The sequence below is a fragment of the Mytilus galloprovincialis genome, chromosome 12 (genome assembly GCF_965363235.1).
Source record: "Mytilus galloprovincialis chromosome 12, xbMytGall1.hap1.1, whole genome shotgun sequence".
Classification (NCBI taxonomy): domain Eukaryota; kingdom Metazoa; phylum Mollusca; class Bivalvia; order Mytilida; family Mytilidae; genus Mytilus; species Mytilus galloprovincialis.
In genome coordinates, this window is record NC_134849.1 from 7,222,604 (window position 1) to 7,246,373 (window position 23,770).

General features: G+C 32.4%; 1 protein-coding gene across 1 annotated transcript in view; it reads left to right on the forward strand.

Moving 5' to 3' along the window:
• The window catches only part of LOC143055181 (GTPase IMAP family member 6-like), a 53,310-nt gene extending 35,634 nt beyond the window's left edge, over positions 1 to 17,676 (forward strand). Inside the window, exons 6-10 of the mRNA XM_076228320.1 lie at positions 2,915 to 2,980; positions 5,881 to 5,928; positions 6,229 to 6,309; positions 9,083 to 9,481; positions 17,657 to 17,676. Of these exons, the coding sequence (XP_076084435.1) occupies positions 2,915 to 2,980; positions 5,881 to 5,928; positions 6,229 to 6,309; positions 9,083 to 9,481; positions 17,657 to 17,676 (614 nt within the window). The remainder of the gene's footprint in view (positions 1 to 2,914; positions 2,981 to 5,880; positions 5,929 to 6,228; positions 6,310 to 9,082; positions 9,482 to 17,656) is intronic.
• The last annotated feature ends 6,094 nt before the right edge of the window (positions 17,677 to 23,770 follow it).

Genomic DNA, 23,770 nt, shown 5'->3' on the forward strand with positions numbered 1-23,770 from the left:
AAAATTCTCTGAAACTGACATTATCAAGACATGCAAGATTGATTTCTTGATTGACAACATATTTGATTCGTTCGGAGGACGGGTTTTTCAACAGACTGTCGGCATTTCAATAGGTACCAATTTGCCCCTCTTCTTGCTAATTAGTTTCTTTATTATTATGAGGCTACCTTCATACATTAACTTCTTAGGAAGAAATATAAGAAGTTAGCAATATCCTTTAACTCTACTTTCCGCTAAAAAGATGGTGTCCTTTCACTAAATAATTCAAAATTTGGTGACTATGTTGAACACATCTATCCCATTGAACTAGAGATAAAGGATACAACATATACAGTTAAATCGGCCTCATATCTTGAGGGTCGGTTGAAAACAAGTCTTTACGACAAAAAAGATGATTTCGGCTTCCCAATAGTGAACTTTACATTTCTAAGTAACAACATTCTAGCAGCACCTGCATACGGGGTAAATACCTCCTAATGGATACGACATTCCCGTGCTTGTATTTCCTATCATAGGTTTCTTGATAGAGGGTTGCTGCTCATCAGGAAGCTATTAAACCAAGAGTTCCAAATGGTGAAGTTGAAATCATCCATTCGTAAATTTTACAGACGCCATTCCGAGTTGGTTGACGGTTATAGAATAACCGTTTCACAGATAAAGCGGATATGTTCCTTACGTCGTAACTACATTCCCCTTTCCTATCATGAATGTGACCTACCGATTTGTTATCACATAAACAACGCGACGGGTGCCACATATGGAGTAGTATCTGCTTACCCTTCCGGAGCACCTGCGATCACCGGTAGTTTTTTGGTGGGATTCGTGTTGCTTATTCTTTAGTTTTCTATGTTCTGTCATGTGTATTATTGTTGGTCTGTTTGTCTTTTTCATTTTTAGCCATGGCCTTGTCAGTTTATTTTCGATTTATGAGTTTGACTTTGCCTCTGGTAACTTTCGTTCCTTTTTTATCTCTAGTTCGATCTTAAAGCATTTACGGTAAATTTTACTTGAGAGAATGCAACGACATTGATACCCATGAATCGGAACTTTAGTACATGAGCTATCACAAATTTCCTACCAAATGCATATGTATAGAACCTATTATCAATCTATAAGTTCTTTGGGACTGACGGTTCAATGACATGAAACTATTTCCCCAAGTAAAAATTTAGTTTGTTGTTTATTGATCAACGGGGAAATTAAAAGAAGCAGTTTATTCATTATGTTGGAGGATATTCAACTTGACAATCACATCTGTATCGTGTGCATAACGATATTTGAGCGTGTTTATGGCGTACGAGACGAGTATATAAGCGTTTATTGGGTGTTCAAGTAACGTATGCTGGCGTATGTCTGGCGTTTGTCTTACGTAGATGAAATGCTCGCCTTGATGGAAAAACGTCCCTTGAACGTGTTTGATACGCATACCTGGGACGCTTATCCATGCTTTCGACGTGTCTGGGATATGTAATTACGGGGTTTTTGGGTAGCACCCAATAGAGAGTAGTGTAGTTTCGTATTTAGCCCCCTGTCGATTTTTCAAATATGAGAGCTAGTGTACAATAAAATGGATTTTTGGATAGCTGAGGACTAATATAGCCTGCAACGTGTGTTTAGAGGAACATCAAGATTGTGTTATTTATCATGTATTATGCGCTCTTTTCTGTATGACAGTCCATATTTTTAAATGCATACAAGACATCGGTCCGGCATTTATTGTAAAATTTCTTATCAACATTTTGTCGCACGAACTTTGTAATTAAATTGTTCGAAAAAATGAGTCGAAATACATCTAATTTTTATTTTATATGGTGGTTGATAAATAATTACAGTTTCAGAAAAAGTGGCATTGAACATCTAGTTTAAATCATTTTTGGGGGAAGATGCCCCTTTTTGCAATATTTTATGGTAAATAAAAGTAGAATGTACCATGATATACACAAACAAAGATTTATTTTTTCCATCTTTACTTTTGAAAATCTATGGAAGATATATTATATGTGCACATGTATGACACAAACAGTTGGGTTAATGAGTTAGAAATCTAGGAAGAGAAGATGATTAAGTTTTTGGTGTTCAATTTTAATTCTATTTAACTGTGGAGTGCAACATTGTTGTACCTTGTAATACTTGTGGATATACATAGTCTTATGAATTCATGGACATATATGCCAATATCAATGCCAGAGCAAGTTTCGTTGAATGTCAAAACACGTTTTTGATACGCGTTTAATGCGTTCACGGAGCGGTGAAACTACGTCAGGCGTCTGTTACAAAGACGGTCCGCATACTTCCAAGTAAAAGTCGAACAATCTTTAGGCGTATACAACGTGCCTTAAACGTGTTTCAAATTTATCTGTACCGTTTTTCAACGGGCTTGTAGCTTATGTAGTACGTGTTTGTGGCGATCAGGTATACGCTTGACAACCGCTAGAGCTAAAAAAAATGTTATTCTGCATCAAAAATTTTCTGGAGTTATAGCGTTCACCAAGCGCGTACACCTTTGCATTTCGACGTATTTTAAACGATTGTTTAGCGTTCCTATTGCGTGCACATAACGTGTAAGTACTTAGTCAATTTTATATGTACGTCTGGTGCACGTCGGTCTATTCGCCAAAGTGTGACGCCGGCATTAGAAAAAAATTTTCCCATAAATGTGTGAGACTATATTTCTATATATACCCTCTTTGGTCATACAAATACAAATAGTTTTTGTTTTAGTATTCATAATAAAAGTATTACGTGTGACAATTTGATTTTAACTCCTTTTCGTCGTAAAGCTGAATAATCGTCAGCTTGAATTGTTTATGTCTTGTTTTATGCTGTTAGACGAAAGCTCTGTATAAACAATTACTAAACCTACCATGCAATCTAGATATAACTTTATATATTATTTTTGTTAAATTTGTCTTAGGTTATATCAACGCAGAATGGTCTGATGGAGAAAGTGATGAAGGTTATAGTAAAACAATAGACATTGGTAAGCTTGGATAATTCAAATTTGATATTTTATTCACATTATAACAATCTTAATACATTATGATAAAGATGATATAGATCCCCACAGCTAAAGAAATGCCATGTTTGATAACAAGACAATGAAGTCAGACTCGGACTTCTCTTGGGTTTTACTATGCGTATTGTTGTGCGTTTGTTTTTTGTACATTGGCTAGAAGTAAAGGTAAGGGTTGAGATCTCAAAAAAACATGTACAACCCAGTCGCATGTTTGCGCATATCCCAAGGCTGTTTTAGTCTTGAATTATTATTAATTTTAGTTTCTTGTGTATAACTCGGAGTCTAGTATGACGTCCATTATCACTAAACTAGTAGACATATTTGTTTAGGAGCCAGCTGAAGGATGCGGGAGTTTCTCGCTGCATTGAAGACCCTTTGGTGGCCTTCGGTTGTTGTCTGCTCTATGATCGGCTTGTTGTCTCTTTGGCACATTCCACATTTCCATTCTCATTTTTAAGTATGTGTTAACGATGGGCGAATGATACGAGAGGGATAGTCAAACTCAGAGATCGAAAATAAACTCACAACGCCATGGCTAAAAACAAAAAAGACAAACAGACAAATAATAGTACACAAGACACAACATTGAAAACTAAAGACTAAGCAACACGAACCACACAAAACACTGGGGTGATCTCAGGTGTCTCCAAGACGCACATCAAAGTTGATATCTTCATTGGATGAAATTGGGGAGTTTTTTTTGCTCCATTTTAACACATCTCCAATTTGAAAAAGTGCAAACCTACAGTACAAAACAACGATTTTTGTTACAATCATTATTTTGTGCATATACATGTCTTTTAAATGCTGCAAATTAACAATACAACTTATTGCTTTTTATACCAATTTAATGTCACAATTAGATGCTCTCATCCTGATGCGAAAAAAAAAGACATTGGATCACAAAGCCTAAACAAATCAATTTCTTACTCTTTTCATATGTGTTTTTCACCTCTCATAACGTTTATCACTACAATGCACTGTCTTTTTTATTTATGAATTTCAAACGGCGGTATACTACTTTTGCCTTTATTGATATTTGATTTAAAAAATGATAAAATAGGTTCATACTGTTCATGAATTACGATAGAATCACTATACCTGTATAATTAACATAATCAACGTGGTACAAACAAGGGTAATGACAAGAGCTTATATTGCTTTCGTTCCGGATTTTGGACAAAATGTAGATCCATTTCAACTCTAGTTATATACAATGTTTATATATATAATTACGTCTAAACAAGTAACAACTCGACGACAGATCCATCATTTGGGTCATCATTGACGGTGGTATTTGGCTGAAAACACATAAATATCAGCACAACAATGTTAAAGCTGCAAATTTGCGTTAACAATTTTTTGTTCTCCCCTGGCCATATCGTGAAAAACACCTTTGGTACCGCGTCAAGCGCTAAAGGCCACTTGGCCAGTTAGACTACGCTAAAAAATCCGCTTTCGGTGGCCTAACGTTACCTCTTCTCGTTAGTAGAATCGAGAGTTGTAACACAATACATGCTATATAAGGGATACACATGGAATGGATTACAGATTAGCGAAATTATCTATTTTAAACGCAACATCTCCGCGAACGATCATCCATTGTCTCCCTAGTGAAGGTGATACTCAGCTAAAAACACATATTTTATACATAATTACTCTTAATTGCAACACAACAATGTTACAATTTGCTAATTTGTGAATGTTATCTCACAAATTGATATGATTTATAATCTTAATATATAGTAGAAGAACTAAATGTCAAATAATGATATTTACATCTTTTAACTATGTTTTGAGTCCATCTATATATATGACACACATATATATTTATATATACCGATGAAAATCCTAACGTCTCGATAGATCCATAAATTCATTTATATACATACATTTTCTCAAGTATATGCACTTCAACAAAAATCGATTTAGCTTGACGACGTTGCGTATTGTTGTGTGAAGTACAGTAACAAATAAATCGGTACTCAAAATAAGAATATGCAATAACGTATGCATTAAAATTACAGCACAGTGTAAATAATTGTCATATACTCATAGGAAATATTGATATAATTGTACCCCTTGGAATAACTAATTTATATATATATGTTCATTCAGTGAATTTAAAGAATTATCTTAGCCGTGTGATTTGACTTTAGTTATCCACTGCTTCCAGTATATATCAACTGCTTCCGGTTTATATCAACTGCTTCCGGTAGTTATCACAAAGCATTTCGATTAAATTACGGAAAATAAAATAGTAAATTTTAGGGAAAATATGACTAAGTAGTATAAAAAAATATATATTAGGAAAGACAAAACAATATATATAATTATAAAAATGCAAAACAAATACTACAATAAATGAATTTCAACAAAAGTTCTTGTCTGCTGAATTGTACGCTAAAAATAATATCATATTCCTTATCAGCATGCTTGGCTCGTTAACTAATATCATGACCTAGGGCTGATAAGAGGCTTGATATGAACAAAGCTATGTTATAAACTGTATATATACAAAATGTATAAACACATTACTTTAATTCTGTGGCAATAGTTATCAAAAGTACCAAAATTATAATTTAGTACGCCAGACGCGCGTTTCGTCTACATAAGACTCATCAGTGACGCTCATATCAAAATAGTTATACAGCCAAACAAGTACAAAGTTGAAGAGCATTAAGGATCGAAAATTCCAAAAAGTTGTGCCAAATACGACTAAGGTAATCTATTTCTGGGACAAGCAAATCCTTAGTTTTTTTTTAAATTTAAAGTTGGAATCAAAATACTATTGCAAACAAGCGTGCACATGTCCTTCGAAGCACTGCATTATTTATTGAAACAAAATTATTTATTTTTTTCAGATGACTTATCAGATATTGAAGATCCATATTATGAAGACGTAGATAAAGGTGGTAAAATTATGATTTATGATAAATCTAATAACCCTTTTATTGAACATAATAAATATATGACGAACATTTTCAAGAGGCTTTAAAAGGACAAAAATCTGGATTAATCGCTTTAGGTTTACAATCTAATTTGACATAACATTTGTTCTACTCAAGTTCACCAATGTGAGTGTTTTGGTATTAGGAATGATCTTGTATTAATTATGTCACATCATTTTGTGTTTTGTATTGGTTTGGTTTTTTTTTTAAACGCCCAAACATAAATAATGTCTTGCTTATATTGTTTTCTCTTTATTGAAGATACCCTTGACAATAGTTTTAAAATACAGTTAACCGGACCAGCCGAGTCACCTGAGTCTTTAATATACCAAATGGAAAATGGTAATACACTTAATATTATGTGTTAATACATAAAATAAAAATAGAGATTATATCCGAATTTGTTCCATAATGCTATACTGAAAAAAAATGATGACAATCGAATTGCAAGTATCTTTTATGATATTGTTTCTCTTTCTTTTTTTTCCCATGTTATTTTCCTCTTTTTGTAACGAACAAAACATACAAACGCTCATTTTTTGTTATTTTATCAATGTTTTGTTTTAAATACAATAAGCATGGTAGTGATGCATACGAATATAAAGAATCAGTTAAAACATAAAAAGGAATAATAGTACAGATTCACCTAAAACTGTTTGTACAACAGACCACATTATTCATCAAGATTAGATTCTTGACAGAACTTACAAACTGTATGTACACATATGTACGCACTTCCTGATTGACATGTTGGTCATTGAGAGATTTGTTTGTCTCTGGGAATGATCTATTTACATTCTCCTTCATGAATTCACGAGTACAAAACAAAATCGATAAGAAGTGGTGCACAATGTTTACCCATTGTTAGCCCGACTTTTAGTGTTAGCAATATTTGATATTTTCTCGTTTTATTCAATATTCCGCTTTTGTGTTATTCTTGTCTGAATGATATAGATAAAAAGGGGAACCAAATGAATTATTTATGGTTAATAACTTCTAATATTAGTTTAAACCCATAACAAGTATCAAGTTTAAGAGATTGAGGACCCATAATTCCCAAAAGTTGTGCCAAATACAGCTGATGACTATTAGTTGTCATTTAATACTTAAGCTCTATTTTATGACATGTTGTCGTTTGTTTATGTGTAACATATTTGTTTTTCGTTCATTTTGTTACATAAATAAGGCCGTTAGTTTTCTCGTTTGAATTGTTTTACATTGTCTTATCGGGGCCTTTTATAGCTCACTATGCGGTATGGGCTTTGCTCATTGTTGAAGGCCGTACGGTGACCTATAGTTGTTAATGTCTGTGTTATTTTGGTCTTTTGTGGATCTGTAGTTGTCTCATTGGCAATCATAACACATCTTCTTTTTTATATTAATATAGTTGTTTCTTATGATGATCATATGATCTGTATACTTTTTGGTGAAAATTTGATTAATACTTTTTTGAGTTATGGCACTTTGTAACTAAAACAGGAGGGTGTTTTTCACATGTCGCACCGTATCTCAAAAACGATTCTTGATTATGGCTTGAAACTTTAAACACTTCTTAGTTATATTAGTCTTAATATCTGTATATTTTTTGGTGATGATTCAAAGTTTTATTTTGAGTGATTGAGTATTTTGTAAAAAAGGAGGAAGGGTTTTTTACATGTCGCGCCATATCTCAAAAACGATTTCTGATTATTGCTTAAAACTTTACACATGTCTTTGTTATATTAATCTAAAGATCTGTATACTTTTTGGTGATGATTCAAAATTTCATTTTTGAGTTATTGAGTATTTCGTAAAAAAGAGGGAGGTGTTTTTTACATGTGCCGTATCTCAAAAACAATTTATGATTATTGCTTAAAACTTTGCACACTTCTTTGTTATATTAAACTTAAGATCTGTATACTTTTTGATTTTGATTCAAATTTTATTTTAGTGATATTTAGGTTCTTGTAAAAAAACAACAGGGTGAGGGGTTTCACATGTCCCGCCGTGTCTCAAAAAGAATATATGGTTATTGCTTAAAACTTTCTCAGAAACTATTTATGATTATTGCATAAAACTTCCACACAAGACGTCGGGCGTATCATGCGCTCATGGCGCAGTTGTTTATTATGTAATATATCCGTTTTTTATTCTTTGGTTAGTTACCACTTCGGTTTTATCATGTATATCTATTATATAGTCATTTTATAAAATTTACTGTTTGGAAAAGTATGAATTATTCTGAATTATAAGGATGTTCTTATCCCAGGCAGAACACCCTAGCCGTATTTGACACAACATTTTGAAACTTTTGGTCCTCAGTGCTCTTCAACTTTGTACTTGTTTTGGCTTTCGAACTTTTTTCATCAGAGCGTCAATGGTTAGTCTTATGTGGACGAACGCACGTTTCGTGTATTAAATTTTAAACCTGGTACCTTTTGTTAGATATTATTCGTGTTTTTCTTTGTGCTATATGTTCTCCCATTTTTTTGTATTGTAGTCCTATCATGTACTGTTGTCATTTTAATATTATATTTAACATTGCCATATAGCGGGAGATTTGGCATTTCACAAAACAAGGTTCAACCCACCATTTTTTTCTTAAAATGTCCTGTACCAAGTCAGGAAAATGACCATTGTAATGGTAAAGTTCGTTTCTGTGTGTGTTACATATTAATGCTGTGTTTCTGTTATGTCGTGGTTCTCCTCTTATATTTGATGCGTTTCCCTCAGTTTTAGTTTGTAACCCTAATTTGTTTTTCTCAACCGATTTTTGAATTTTGAACAGTGGTATACTTTTGCCTTAATTTTGCATGTATATCGTTTGCTATATCTTTTGCAGTTATTAGCTAGAAATATTAATATAAACGCATTGAATTGTTCCATGTTTGTTTGTTTTTTTTTTTTTACTTAGTAAACTCCGTAAATTTGATTTCATTAACGATTTTGTAAAGATCTTACATAGATTTAATATATTGGGTAACACAGAAAAACCTAGTTCGCTTCCCACAATTTTACCATGTGCCCTCGCATTTCGTTACTCTATATTTGCCTTTTATTATTATCATTTGTTTAACCAGATGGGAAGACAAAAACAAATATTCAGGCTTTTAAAAGGCTTTTGTTTTGTTTTTAGGCTTCAAAAACGAAATACGAATAGTTTTGATTGGAAAAACTGGTGCGGGAAAGAGCACAACTGGAAATATGCTGCTTGGTACGAAATATTTTGCTGCAGCTACAAGTCCATTTTCTGTAACTAAACATTGCTGTCGTGGAGAATCAAATATTCATGGAAGAAAAATGGTGGTTGTTGATACTCCAGGTCTGTTTGATACAGAACTATCGCCAGTGGAAATTCAAAAAGAAATTATACGATGCATAACTTTGTCTGTTCCTGGGCCTCATATTTTCCTCATATTACTGCAAGTTGGAAGATTAACAACGGAAGAAATTTCAACTCTAGATCAACTTTTTGACATATTTGGAAAGAACATGAGCAAATATTGTATGATTGAAGATTTGGAACAAGAAGGCAGTACAATCGACCGATACATTAAAGAAGGGGGGCCGGTCCTATCAAAATACATTAAAAAATGCAATGGTAGATATTTTGCTTTGAATAAACCTTCGTCCGAAAAAAATCAATTAAAAGAATCGGCAATGCTATCTGAGATGATCAACAAAGTTATATCACAAAATAAGAATGCATTTTTTACAAACGCGTTTTATAGAGACGCCAAAGACAGTTTTAACACGTCACTTAAGTTAACCTTTGATGATCAAGATAATAACAACAGGAAAAAGCTTATTGAAATAGAGACTGATTGTGATCGTAAAATAAACGAAAAAAGAAGGCAAAGACATCAATTAAGTGATGAACTAAGCAATCAAAATGTCGTAAAAATGCAGCTAAAAAGAAAACGAGAAGCAATCATAAAATTAGATGACGAAGATACCTTAAGCGATGAACTAGTCAAACTTGACCTAGAAAACGACGAATGCTATATGCGCATGTCAATGATAACAAAGAAAAAGGCAGAAACAGAAAATCAGTATGCAGAAATTAAAGCAGAAAAGAGAAACCTTTTGGAAGCAAGAACGAAAGAGTTTCAAAAGGAACTTCAAAATGCGGCTACAATGGCTATTCAAGAACAGACAAAATTATTGGAACCACATTTTATTAAAATTCTGAAAAAACAACAGGAAATTCAAGATCTCAAAACCTGGTTTGAATCTGGTGCACATTTATCAGATAAACAAATGCGAAAATCTTACACAGATAAAGAAAAGGTGCTTCAAAAACAGAAAGAGGAAATGGAAAAAAAGTTAGAAAAAACAGATAAACATCTCAAACAAATGATGCGTAATTCAATGAAACTAGAAGATGACTTCAAGCGTACCAAAGTTAAATTGTGCATCCTGATGTAAAATATTATTATAAAAGTAGACAACTCTAACTTGAGCCCTTATCAAACAATATTTCTCTAATTTTTGTGCTATTTTCACATTTCCTGACCGGTGTGAGAAAAATATTTCTCCTCACTAGTGAAAAATCTGTTCTCGGCAAATGATTAGTCGAAATTTGATTATGACGTCTAAATGTTTTGTTTTCTTCTGAATTTTCCTATTGTGACGTCATGAAAAAAGGCGACCATGCCTGATGACGTCGCATATAAAGAACACAAGTTTCTAAAAATCTTTGAAAAAGAAGGATAAAAATCAATAGAGAAACAGCTTCCTACACTATAACTCGTGTATTAAGATATTTCTCCACTCTCGACAGTTAAATTTTAGTTATTTAAAGAGCTCGGCAAGCCTCGCGCTTTAAATAATAAAATTTAACTGTCTCGAGTGGAGAAATATCGTAATACACTTGTTGCAGTGTTGGAATCTATATATATATATAACTTCAAGATGAGAGAAATATAATACAATAAAATATCAAACAAATAGTGAATATCTATATTGTTATGTTACTGAAATTGTCATACTGGTTTCGAATGTTATGCAAATATACATGTATATGAAAATTGCACTACCATTCCACTCAAACCCATTTCTGTATATCTAATCTTTAAGAACTCTCAAACCTATATACTCGGTTTGCTATATGAATTTACCTCAATATTTCGTATTTCTGAATCTCTTTTTGTTTACGTGCTATATGAATTCTTTTTATTTAATTTTATTTGTTGTTTTTGTTGCACTTCAGTGTTCTGTTATTTTCCTTTTATAATTGGTATGTTTCCCGAGGTTTAAGTTTGTTAACCAGACTTTTTTTCTCTAAATCTATGTATGGCTTTTGAACAGTGGTGTACTAGTATTGCCAAGATATGTAGTCTTTATTCCACTTGTGTCTTTAAGTTACGCTAGGTATCTAACTTTTAAATCTCCATATGTTTTAGCCTAAACAAGTAGTAAATAGGTTGACCTCTGAAAATAGTTCTTTGACGGATTTGCCATCACCACTTTCATCCCGAAAAAAATAAAATCAGCAATAACTGAAGACTGATATCAAAATAAACACTATCAAAATATATGGAATTGTTCTATAAATGCCAAACAGTCATGCAAGTCATAAGTTGTAAAAACAAAACCATTATAGGTCAAATTCATTTTTCAACACGGATATTTGGCTCACACCGACTTGCAAGCTATAAAAGGCCCCACAAATTATAAGTGAGAAACAATTCAAATAGGAAATCCAACGGTTTAATCTATATATAAAATAACGAGAAACACCGATGTACCACATCAACAAACAACGAACACTGAACATCAGTTTCCTGACTAAAAAGAGGGAGGAAAGATACCAGAGGGACAGTCAAACTCATACATCGAAAATGAACTGACATGAAAAGGACAAACAGACAAACAATAGTACACATGACACAAAATAGAAAACAATAGAACAAGAAATGCGGGGTGATCCCAGGTGCTTTGAAAGGGTAGACAGATCCTGCTCCACATGTGGCACCCATCGTGTTGCTTATGTAATAACTTAAGACAGGTATAAACAAATGCAGCTGGTTTACACGTGTTAATAGGTACTTTGTACCATGTACGAGAAAAGTAATATCACAAAAATACCGAACTCCGGGGAAAATTCAATCGGAAAGTCTATAATCACATGGCAAACCTGGTTTTATAGCACTGAACCGCTCACTTTTACGACAGCCTCATCAAATTCCGTTAAATGTAAAACGATGCGTGAACGAACCAGACATAATAAATAAAATAGTCAAAATGTGGGTACAGCAGTCATCACTGTGTTACAATCTTAAAACAAACAGTTTTACAAAAAAACACAAAAGCATCTATCAAATTAAAAACAAATTCGTTGATTTGCGTGTCTGACGTCAGAAAGTTTATACGTCACATAGGAAGAAATTTTGTCATTCAATGTTTACACAAACAATTTTATAATTTCACATAGGGAATGTCGGTATACAGTGTTAAACAATCAAAAGTATTCAGTTAATTTCTGAAATAGACCGAGATTTAAAATTGTCCAGTAGTTCTGTAGAACTCTAAGAATCCACAAAGGGTTAATACCACTACTCTATTAAAATAATGTCAAAGTATTTTCTAATTTATAATAGAACTATAACATAATTAAAAAAATAGAGGTCACGTTATAAGAACCAAAGAAACACAAAAAGTCGCATATACAAAACACACCAGAAAAAAATGGAAGATAATACCGAGTACCGAGCCACGTCAAATGGATATCACAATCCAAACAGTAAAAGTAATATTAATAATAGAACAAAGATAAATGAAAAAAAAAATATATTAACACGTTGTTTAGATGACAAAGAACGTCAGTACACAGAATCTATACATCAAGACCATCATGTAATATTTGTGAAGTTGATACGGAATATTTATCAACAAGGTCTTGCTATCTTCCAATGAATTGCATATAAACGTCTTATAAAGATTGGTATGATACTTTCAATATAAAAACAGAAACAACAATAAATAAAACATTAATTAATATTTCATATCAATCTAAAGACTGAGCAACACAAACCCAAGAAGAAAGCAGAATTAAACTCAGGTGTTCCTTATCGGGAATGTAAAAGGGAACATTTGCGAAAAAGACATAAAATCATGACACAAAAAATGTAATGTGCAAATAATTCCTACCTGTAGTGGCAGCTTAAGATTTAAGTTTGTGAAAACGTTCCGTTCAATTGATTGAGAATTGTTTTGCATAAAATAACAGATGAAATGACTTCAGTTTTATCTTAGGATTATACTGTATAAATTTTCAATTATGATTTTAACAAGGATTACAAAAAAGTATTCCACAGTTTTCTCTAGTTTTGCAACTATAGAGTATTGATTTCTAATATGTCGTTGCGTGGTGTTTTTTACTCTGATCTTTATTGATAATAATTGTCCAAATTCCACCATCCACGCAATCTTCATGAAAAGCCTTTGTTCTGATATTGGCGTTTAGGATCATCAAACAAACACACATACTGTGCAGAGTCACCGTTTTGTAACATCAAGTATAAAATATCTGACATATATTTAAAGAAAACAAGAATAATCTTAGATTTGAAAATGTAATTATTATAGGCTACAGTAAAGCTTTCAATGGTTCGAAAACCTGTACCGGGAAAAAATTCAGGGGCAGCAACCTAAGAACTGGTTGTCCAATTTATCTGCAAATCACAGGGCGGCCGTCTAGGTTGGTTGGCATGGTTATCGGATACTTTTTTTAAAACTAGATACACCATTGATTATTGCAGCCATATTTGGCCCAGTACATTCACAGGATAATAATTTTATAAAAGAAAACGACGACAACGACGGAAATAGACGAACGACGGTCGCAAATTAATGAGAAAATCTCACTTGGTCTTTTGGACCAGGTCAGCTAACAAATATATGATAATGGCAAAACAAAAGAATATTTTGATCATATTCTATGTCTAGATTTAACATGTTTTAATGTGATAAAATTGACAAGACAGAAATAAATATGTGTATGCTTGTATATTTGTAACTATATATAGGTGTTTACCTAAAATATATTCAAAATGTAAAAGTTTTAGATAAGAAAAAAAAATATTTATCCGAAAAATCAGATAATAACATTTTGTCCTTTAATTCTTTATTGTGACCTTCTTCCTTACCTACTAATTGATTTGTTAATCAAAACAGTGCAAGTTTGCAATGCAAACATACAATGTTTGGGTTTGGGGTATTATCTTGTTAAAAAAAACATATGATCATTTTCAATTACTTTAGACTTAATAATGCAAGGTTATACGTGTTGGTTTTCTATTTATCTATCAATTTGTATCAATATTTACACCAATATGTCGATAAATCAACTTAAATACTCTGCATTTATCAAGGATCTCTAGAAATACTGCAAATGACTTCATCTGAGCACAAAGACCACAAAAGACAACTACTCAGTTTGATAAGAGCACAAAGGACCTGAAATTACCCTTACAGTGGAGATCACTTCTAACCTCTCATTAAATCTGTCAGGAGAACAGTTCTAGAACAGTACGTAGAACTGTCAGCCGGACATCTTTTAGTCAGTTCTAGGTTAGAACAGTTCTAGCTAGAACTGATTTGGTCAGTTCTACTTAGAACTGATTTGGACAGTTCTACCTAGAACTGATCCTGACAGTTCTATTCTAGAACAGTTTTAGACAGTTCTAGTTAGAACTTACCAAATATTTGGTCAGTTCTACGGTAAGAATTGATTTCTAAATCTACGGCTAGAATTGATTTTTATAAATTCTACGGCAAGAATTGATTTATAAATTCAACGGTTAAAATTGATTTATAAATTCTACGGCTAAAACTGATTCATAAATTCTACGGCTAGAGTTGATTTATAAGTTTTAAGAACTCTTTGTCTTAATATAAAGGCTTGGGTAAAAAAGCGATTTGCTTTTTTGCCGGTTTTATTTCAGATTTATAATCGCCAAGAGAACAATCATATTTAACCTGTTAACCCCGCCATATTCTGCATGTATGTGCCTGTTCCAAGTCAACAGCCTGTAATTCAATGATTTTCTTTTTTTTATGTGTTACATAAATTATTTGTTTTTCTTTCATTTTTTGTACATAAATTAGGACGTTAGTATTAGGGGAGGGGGGCATTATTATTTGAATTGTTTTACATTTGTTATTTTGGGAGTCAGGATGGCTCGTTATCACATAAAAAAATTATCGGACCTCATTAACCAATATAATATCAGTTTACGAGTAGTTTTCATACCTCGGACGACCTGTTTAACAAAAATCTTTTGACCGCATCAATCTACACTGCCATTATTTGCTTTTTATTTCTGCAAATCTATATAGCTGCACAGTACTTCAGTTTTAATTTTAGGTCTAGAGGGACTGTAATATACAAGTTACAGCAATCTTGGAAAAAAAATTTGTTCGCATCAATTTATAGTGCCAGCATGCAGGGGCAGATCCAGCCCCTTTTAAAATCGGGGGGAGGGGGGCAACTATATGCTCTCATTCAAATGCATTGATGTTAAAAAAAAGTGGGGTTCCAACCCCTGGACCCCCTCCCCTTGATCCTCCAATGAGCATGTTCTCGTTTTATTCAAAATATTGAATCATAAACAAATATCAGTAGTTTTTATACTTCAGACTGAGTCGTGTAATAAAATATTTTACTGCATCAACCAAAACTTACCATATTTGCTTTTTATTATGTAAATCTATATAGCTGCACAGCAATTCAGTTATAATTTTAGTTCGAGAGGGCATGACTGTAGTATATAAATAACTGCAATATTAGAAATCAATGACCACAAATTTTTTTTCGCATCAATTGAGGGTGCCAGCATTTCCTATTTTTATTCAAAATATCGCATTAGAAACAAATATCAGTAGTTTTCATACCTCAGACTGACTCATGTATCAAAGTTATTTGTCTGCATCAATCAAAACTTACAATATTTGACAGCATCAACCAAAACTGACCATATTTAACCACATCAACCAATACTGACCATATTTGCTCTTTTTTATGTAACTCTTATAGTCGCAGAGTAAATCTGTAATATTTTTATGTAAGGATGGACTGTATAATCATGATAATACAAATGATATATATTATAGGGTTATTGCATGAATATTGGGGAATATTGTTCCGAGTAGAATTTTATATTGCACGAGCTTATATTTTTATAGCAGGATGGATTGTTTAATATAAATGAAAGCAATATTGGAAAACAAAATTATGCTCGCATCAGTTTATAGTGCCAGCATGTCCTCTTTTTAATCAAAATTTTGAATCGTAAACTTATTTCAGTAGTTTTGATATCTCAGACTGACTCATGGATAAAACAAAATTATTTGTCCGCATCAACCAAAACCATGAAAACTGACTATATTTGACAGCATCAACCAAAACTGATCATATGTGACAGCTTCAACCAAAACTGACCATATTTACACTTTATAATGTAAATTTTAATATATATATATATATATATATATATATATATATATATATATATATATATATATATATATATATATATATATATATACTAACTAATTGCTACCAAAGTCCCGATGCGTTAAAACAGCTACTAAAGTAAGCATGATTCAGCATTTTCAAAGAATTTAAGAAATCGGTTATTATCGAAAATCTTGATGTTATATTAATATTGTTTGGACGTACAATATGTTTTTATAACAATTTAAGATAAATATGTTACTTTAAACTCAATAAAAAATCGGGAAATGTGTAAACTCGGCCTCCAAAATGTATACGTGCCTACTTTAAATTTTGTGCCTTCTTATACAATTTTAAAAAAAAAATATTGTTAAATTACTACTTAAGTCGCAATCACCGGAACATCTCTTGATTTTGTATTTAAACAAGTATAAGGTCGTTAAAGTCAGCGTATATATTAAGGATAAGAATAACATTTCTTTTCGGAAGTCTTTGTTAATAAACAAACAAAACGGCAGTTCTGTTGGCAAGGAAGTTATATTAAAATTTTGTAGAAAAAAATTAAATGTAATTAAAAATTTTCAAGAAATTACGAGTAGTTTGTCTGAAATTGAATTAATACATAAGGAATATCAAAATAATATGTTAAATTCGAATTGATACGTGCTGCAAAAAAAAGTGCACTGGTATATAAAAGAAAAACTTGATCCAACTTTTTGTTTTGTCTTATTAGCATAGAAATATAGTTTTAAGAAATGAATGCTTCTTTATGTATATTTTTTTGACGGGAAAAGAGAAGGGGGATTTTATATTGTTGATCGTGTGAATATTTTTCGAACGAACCGCTTCGTACAAGTTATGCTCCAGTCAACACATTTACAACTCAATCAAATTATTAAAATAAGCATTAATTTCTTAATCATACAATCTTGTTCTACATATGATACGCGTTTTAAAAACCTAGACGGCTATATTATAAAAATATTTGCATTGTAACAAACGTTATACATAATGTACATTTATATATTATAACTGACTAAGCGGTATGGGCTTTGCTCATTGTTAAATGCTGCTCGGGGTGACCTTTAGTTGTTTATTTCTAGGTCATCTGGTCTCTTGTGGAGAATTGTCTCATTTCTACATATGTAGATGTAATTTAAACCCGTCCCCTTACATCTATAGTCTTCTATTTTCTAAAGCATGCATATATTCTGGGTTTCTTTTATACAATTGAATGTTATTAATTGACAGGTAGTGTTGAAGAGTTTTAAATTCTTCCCCACATGTGATCATATCAATGTTTTCGTACTTTATATATGCATGCTTGCGTGCGTGCACTCTTAAGTTATATGTTTGAAGCAAGCGCATAGGTCATCATATATATACATCTTCAAATTTCGAAGTGTCGGCATTTCACTAAAATAAACGCAATTGAGCTAATTTTGGTGCATCTGAAAGATAATGTAAAAGCCTTTTAGAATAATACCATAATTTAATGAACAAATAAGTTTTTCATAGAAAAATACATCGTTAAAGTTTATGTATGCAGGGAAATGCATACTTAAACCCCGTGCCTACTTTGGTGAAATGCTGACTTGTACGGAATTTATAAATAGTGCTCTTCTGTGTATTGGTTGTTCTAAAAATAGAATAATCTAAAAATACGCAACTCTACTTTCTATTTACAATAGAGTAACTGCGTAAGACGATGATAATATGAAACTTTAGTTTAATTAAGTCAATCAAAAACTATGTGTTTATTATAAAAAAAAATCATATATTTATAAATTAACTGCTTACAAAATCACTGAACCAAACATGTCAAAAATAATAAATATTTTGCAGTCTTTCTTGGCCTAACACCCTTTAAAACTAATATGATATGTTATATGCCTCATTTCTTTCTTTTTTTTAAATACTCCTAAAATTTAAAATTGCTGGAAAATACTTTATCTTTATGTAAGACACCCTTTTATTGGAAAACCTTAATTTTAAACCACAGGCTCATATAAATTTGACTTTTGAATAATTGTGCTACCTCTGATTACTCAAATGAGTCCTTTTTTGCTTTTGGTATTTGATATATTATATATTAAGCATTTAAGAAGTATTTTTTTTGCAACATTTTAATTTTTAAACTCCCAAATGTTGATAGTTGAAATTTTCCAATTTAACGTCTAAATTTAACACGCAAATTAAATTTAAAATTTAACATATTGTATGTAATATATATCCTATTGTCATGAAATTTGTAAGCAGTCTCATAAGTAACTAAGCTTTGGTCATAACTAGTTTTATAAAGATTGGTCAATTTTTTCTTTTTTAAGAGGTGAAATCAGTAAATATAGAATCTGTACTTTGGCAACTTCCCTGAATGATTTGACGGTGTCAATTTGTCAAATAGAAAGAAACTAAAGGATTTAAACTTTCACTTATTAGAAATTCTGCACAAATTACCAATTTTGGAATTATATGGTCAAAATAAGCATTACAGACCTTTTTTTCAATTTTGATGACTAAGTGGCATTCTGACTTTCTATCTGACAGGTTTTCATGTGGACATATTACTGTTTCTATGTGTTAATCCAGTTGTTTGACTCTTATGTAAACCAATTTTAATATCAAGACGCCAATATTGACAATACTTACCCTGGATCTTTTCACCCTAAGGACAAAACTGAGCATATTTTTGGTCTATACAATGTGTCATTTTCATCGTAAAGGCCTTGGCTAACTTTAACATGTGTTTTTCAATGTAAACAGGTGCTTCATTAAGCGGATAACACGATAAACCGTCATAAAAGCCTGTAAAACCAAAATAAAGGCAACTACCCATAAGAGTGAAAATCTTCCCCCAGCACCGCCTAGGCATTCCATTGGGCTATATTCTAGCTCAAACTAATGCTTAGGGTGTCTACTTCATGCCTGAATCTTTATATATACTAAAATATGTGGCCGTAGGCCAACAAAATCTTTAATCGACCCTTACCCCCAAATTCGATAGCCTGACGCCATTATTGATCATACTTACCCTGGATCTTTTCACCCTAGGGACGAAACTGAGCATATTATTGGAATATACAAGGTGTCATTTTCATCGTAAAGGCCTTGACTAACTTTAACATGTGTTTTTCAATAAAAATAGGTGCTTCATTAAGCGGAAAACACGATAAACCATCATAAAAGCCTGGAAAACTAACATAAAGGCAACTACCCATAAGAGTGAAAATCTTCCCCCAGCACCGCCCAGGCATGCCATTTGGGTATATTCTTGCTCAAACTACTGCTCAGGGTGTCTACTTCATGCCTGAATCTTTATATATACTAAGATATGTGGCCGTAGGCTAACAAAATGTTAAATCGACCCTTACCCCCAATTTGGACAGCCTGATGCCATTATTGACAATATTGACCCTGGATCTTTTCACCCTAGGAACCAAACTGAGCATATCATTGGTATATACAAGGTGTCATTTTCATCGTAAAGGTCCTGGGTAACTTTGACATGTGTTTTTTTTTTATTTAAATAGGTGCTTCATTAAGCCAAAAAGACGATAAACCATTGTAAAAGCCTAGAAAACCAAGAGAAAGGCAACTACCCATAAGAGTGAAAATCTCCACCCAGCACCGCCCAGGCATGCCATTTGGGTATATTATAGCTCAAACTACTGCTAAGGGTGTCTACTACATGCTCGAATCTTTACTTATAACAAAATATGTGAACGTAAGCCAAAAAATTATTTAATCGACCCCTACCCCAAATTTGGATAGCCAGACGCCAATATTGACTATATCAATCCCGGATCGTTTCACCCTAGGGACCAAACTGAGGATATTATTGGTCTATACAAGGTGTTGTTTTCATTGCGAAGGCCTTGGCTAACTTTAACATGTGTATTTCAATATAAATAGGTGCTTCATTAAGCGGAAATCACGATAAAGCATCATAAAAGTCTAGAAAACCAACATAAAGGCAACTATCCATAAGAGTGAAAATCTTCCCCAGCGCCGCCCAGGCATGCCATAGGGTTATATTCTAGCTCAAACTAATGCTTAGGGTGTCTACTTCATGCCTGAATCTGTATTTATACTAAAATATCGGAACATAGGCCAAACAAATATTTAATCGACCCCTTACCCCCAATTTGGATAGCCAGACGCCAATATTGACCATATCAACCCCGGAACCTTTCACCCTAGGGACCAAACTGATCATATTATTGGTTTATACAAGGTGTCATTTTCATCATAAAGGCCTTTTCCCATTTCTCAGCAGTAACATACCCTCTGCCCCTTCGTATGGTGTTTACATATCACAATTGATACGTTATTCACGTGCTTGTTCACACTATACGGACTTCATATACAGGAGTGTGCTCCTTACGCAGAAACTGCTCCAACAAAGTTATGAGGAGGACAGATTAAAATTGACACTCCGTAAATTTTATGGACACCATCACGAATTGGTTGATCCATATGATGTCTCTTTAACCAAACTAGCTAAGGACATTTTTACTACATGGTAGATTGTGGTTTGTCATTATGTCGTCTAATCTTTTAATTACCAAACGTGACTTATTCCCGATTGTGACCGTTTTGCTGAATGTGAATTCGCATTACTATAAGACGTGTTTCTGTACTTGTTTATCCCAAATTCATGTATTTAGTTTACATGTTTAATGTTATATTTGTAATTCTCATCAGATTTTGTCAAATGTGTTGACGTCTTCTTATTATATATTTAGGTATGACGTATAGAAAAATTAACCACCTCCTCTTTATTAATTATATTAAATTTTGTACGATTATTTACGTTTGAAGTTGGATTCATAACAAACTGGGCATATATATATTACAGTTAATTGCAATTAATAAGTATTGCAATATGCATTTTGTTTAAATGAATTATCAGTATTTAGTTCTAAATCAATCCTAATTCTATCTCATTTTTGAATGATAGTTTTTCATATGTGACGTCATGCTGTTTCTAAATTTCATAAATTCAAATGTGGCATAACGTGTCTGCCTTTTCGCCATCGTATGTGACGTCACAATTTTTTTAATTACGTTGACGCTTGGACTGATTCGGATGTGTGTCTATTTTGTGATAAACTTTGGTTTAGTTTTCTGTAATTAGTTTATATTTCAGTTTCATTATGTATATCTCTTTCATATTCATTTGTTAAAATTTACTGTTTGCAATAGCATTAAGTATTCTATATAATAAGGATGTTCTTATCCCGTGCATATAAACAATGCCGTATTTGTCAAAACCTTTTCAACTTTTGATCTTCAGTGCTGTACAACTTTGTACCTTTTTCACGTTCGATCTTTTATATCTAGGCGTTATGTATTCAGGTTTAGTTTTCTGTAATTAGTTAATACTTTAGTTTCTTTGTGTATATCTCTTTCATATTCATTTGATAAAATTTATTGTTTGCAATAGCATGAATTGTTCTATATAATAAGAATGTTCTTATCCCGGACATACAAACAATGCCGTATTTTGCGAAACCATTTCAACTTTTGATCTTCAGTGCTGTACAACTTTGTACTTTTTTCACTTTCGATCTTTTATATCTGGGCGTCACTGGTGAGTCTTGTGTGGGCAAGGCGCGTTTTTGGCGTATTGAATTTTAAACCTGATGCTTTTTGTTATCTATTAATCATGTTTTTCTGTGTCTAATATGTTCTCCTATTTATTTGTATTGTAGTCCTGTAATATTATGTTGTCATTTCAATGTTATATTTAACTTTGCCATTAAAGTGCGAGGTTTGGCATGCCTTAAAACCAGGTTCAACCCACCACTTTTATTCCCCTTTAAAAGTGTCCTGTACCAAGTCAGGAAGATGGTCATTGTTATAATATTGTTCTTTTCTCTTTGTGTTGCATTTTAACGTTGAGTCGTTTGTGTTTTCTCTTATTTTTGAGATATTGAGATAAGACGTGGCACGGTACTTGTCTATCCCAAATTCATGTATTTGGTTTTCATGTTACATTTGTTATTCTCGTGGTGTTTTGTCTGATGATTGGTCTGTTTCTGTGTGTGTTGCGTTGTTCTCCTCTTATATGTAATGCGTTTCGCTCGGTTTTGGTTTGTTACCCCGATTTTGTTTTTTGTCCATGGATTTATGAGTTTTGAACAGCGGTATACTACTGTTGCCTTTATTTGGCTAACTTTAAGATGTGTTTCTCAACATATATAGGTGCTTCATCAAGCAAAAAACACGATAAATCATCATAAAAGCCAAGAAAACCAACATAAAGGCAACTACCCATCAGAGTAAAAATCTCTCCCCCCAGGCACCACACAGGCATGCCATTGGGGTATATTATAGCTCAAACGAATGCTAAGAGTGTCTACTACATGCCTGAACCTTTACTTATAATAAAATATCACTACAAACTGCTCAGAGTCTGAATTGACCAGTTTTTTGAGCTCGACCAGTAAAATCGAGCACATGCCTGAACCTTTACTTATAATAAAATATCACTACAAACTGCTCAGAGTCTGAATTGACCAGTTTTTTTAGCTCGACCAGTAAAATCGAGCACACATTTTACTTGACTAGTCTCGACATCGTCTCGACTGTACTTAACTGTACTTAAGTGTACTAGGTCTCGACTTTACTTAATTAGTCTGATTCAGTACTTGATGATCTTTGTGTAGTCTGAAATTGTCTTGACCAAGGCTCAACCTGTCTCGACCTGTCTCGACAAGTCTTGACCTTCAAATTTAGTTTTGACTGGTGTAAATCAGCCCATCTAACTTAATTAAATATTGATCTTACAAAATTCAAGCTTATAAGGTAGTTTGATTTATTGCTGTCAAATGAAAGAATTTAATTTTACAATAGGTAAAAATAAAAATTATTATATAAATTCAGATAGGCATCTTTAATTTTTTTTATAACTTTTTCAAATCAACTTGGATTTTCATCAAACTATGCAGCTATTTCAGATATATATCAAGCTAACTGAATCCCATGTAATTTAGTTTTTTGTTGTATTGCTATAAAATTTAAAAATTAAATTAATCCAGGTAAAAAAAATAGAACACTTTAATTTTTTTCACAACTTTTTCAATTCAACTTGGATGTTCATCAAACTCTACAACTATCTTTGCCATATATTGATCTTACTGATTCATAGGTTTTTATTTAGTTTTGTGTACTTCTGTCAAATTTAAGAATTTAATTGATCTAGGTCAAAAAGCTACGGTATTAGAAATATATCTTTCCTGATATATTAAATGATATTAAATTTTTGTTTTAACAACAACAAAAAAGTGTCTTTTTTAAGACTTCATAATTTTTTTCAAATCAGCTTAAACCAAATAAACACCTTTTTTTTGTTAAAACAAA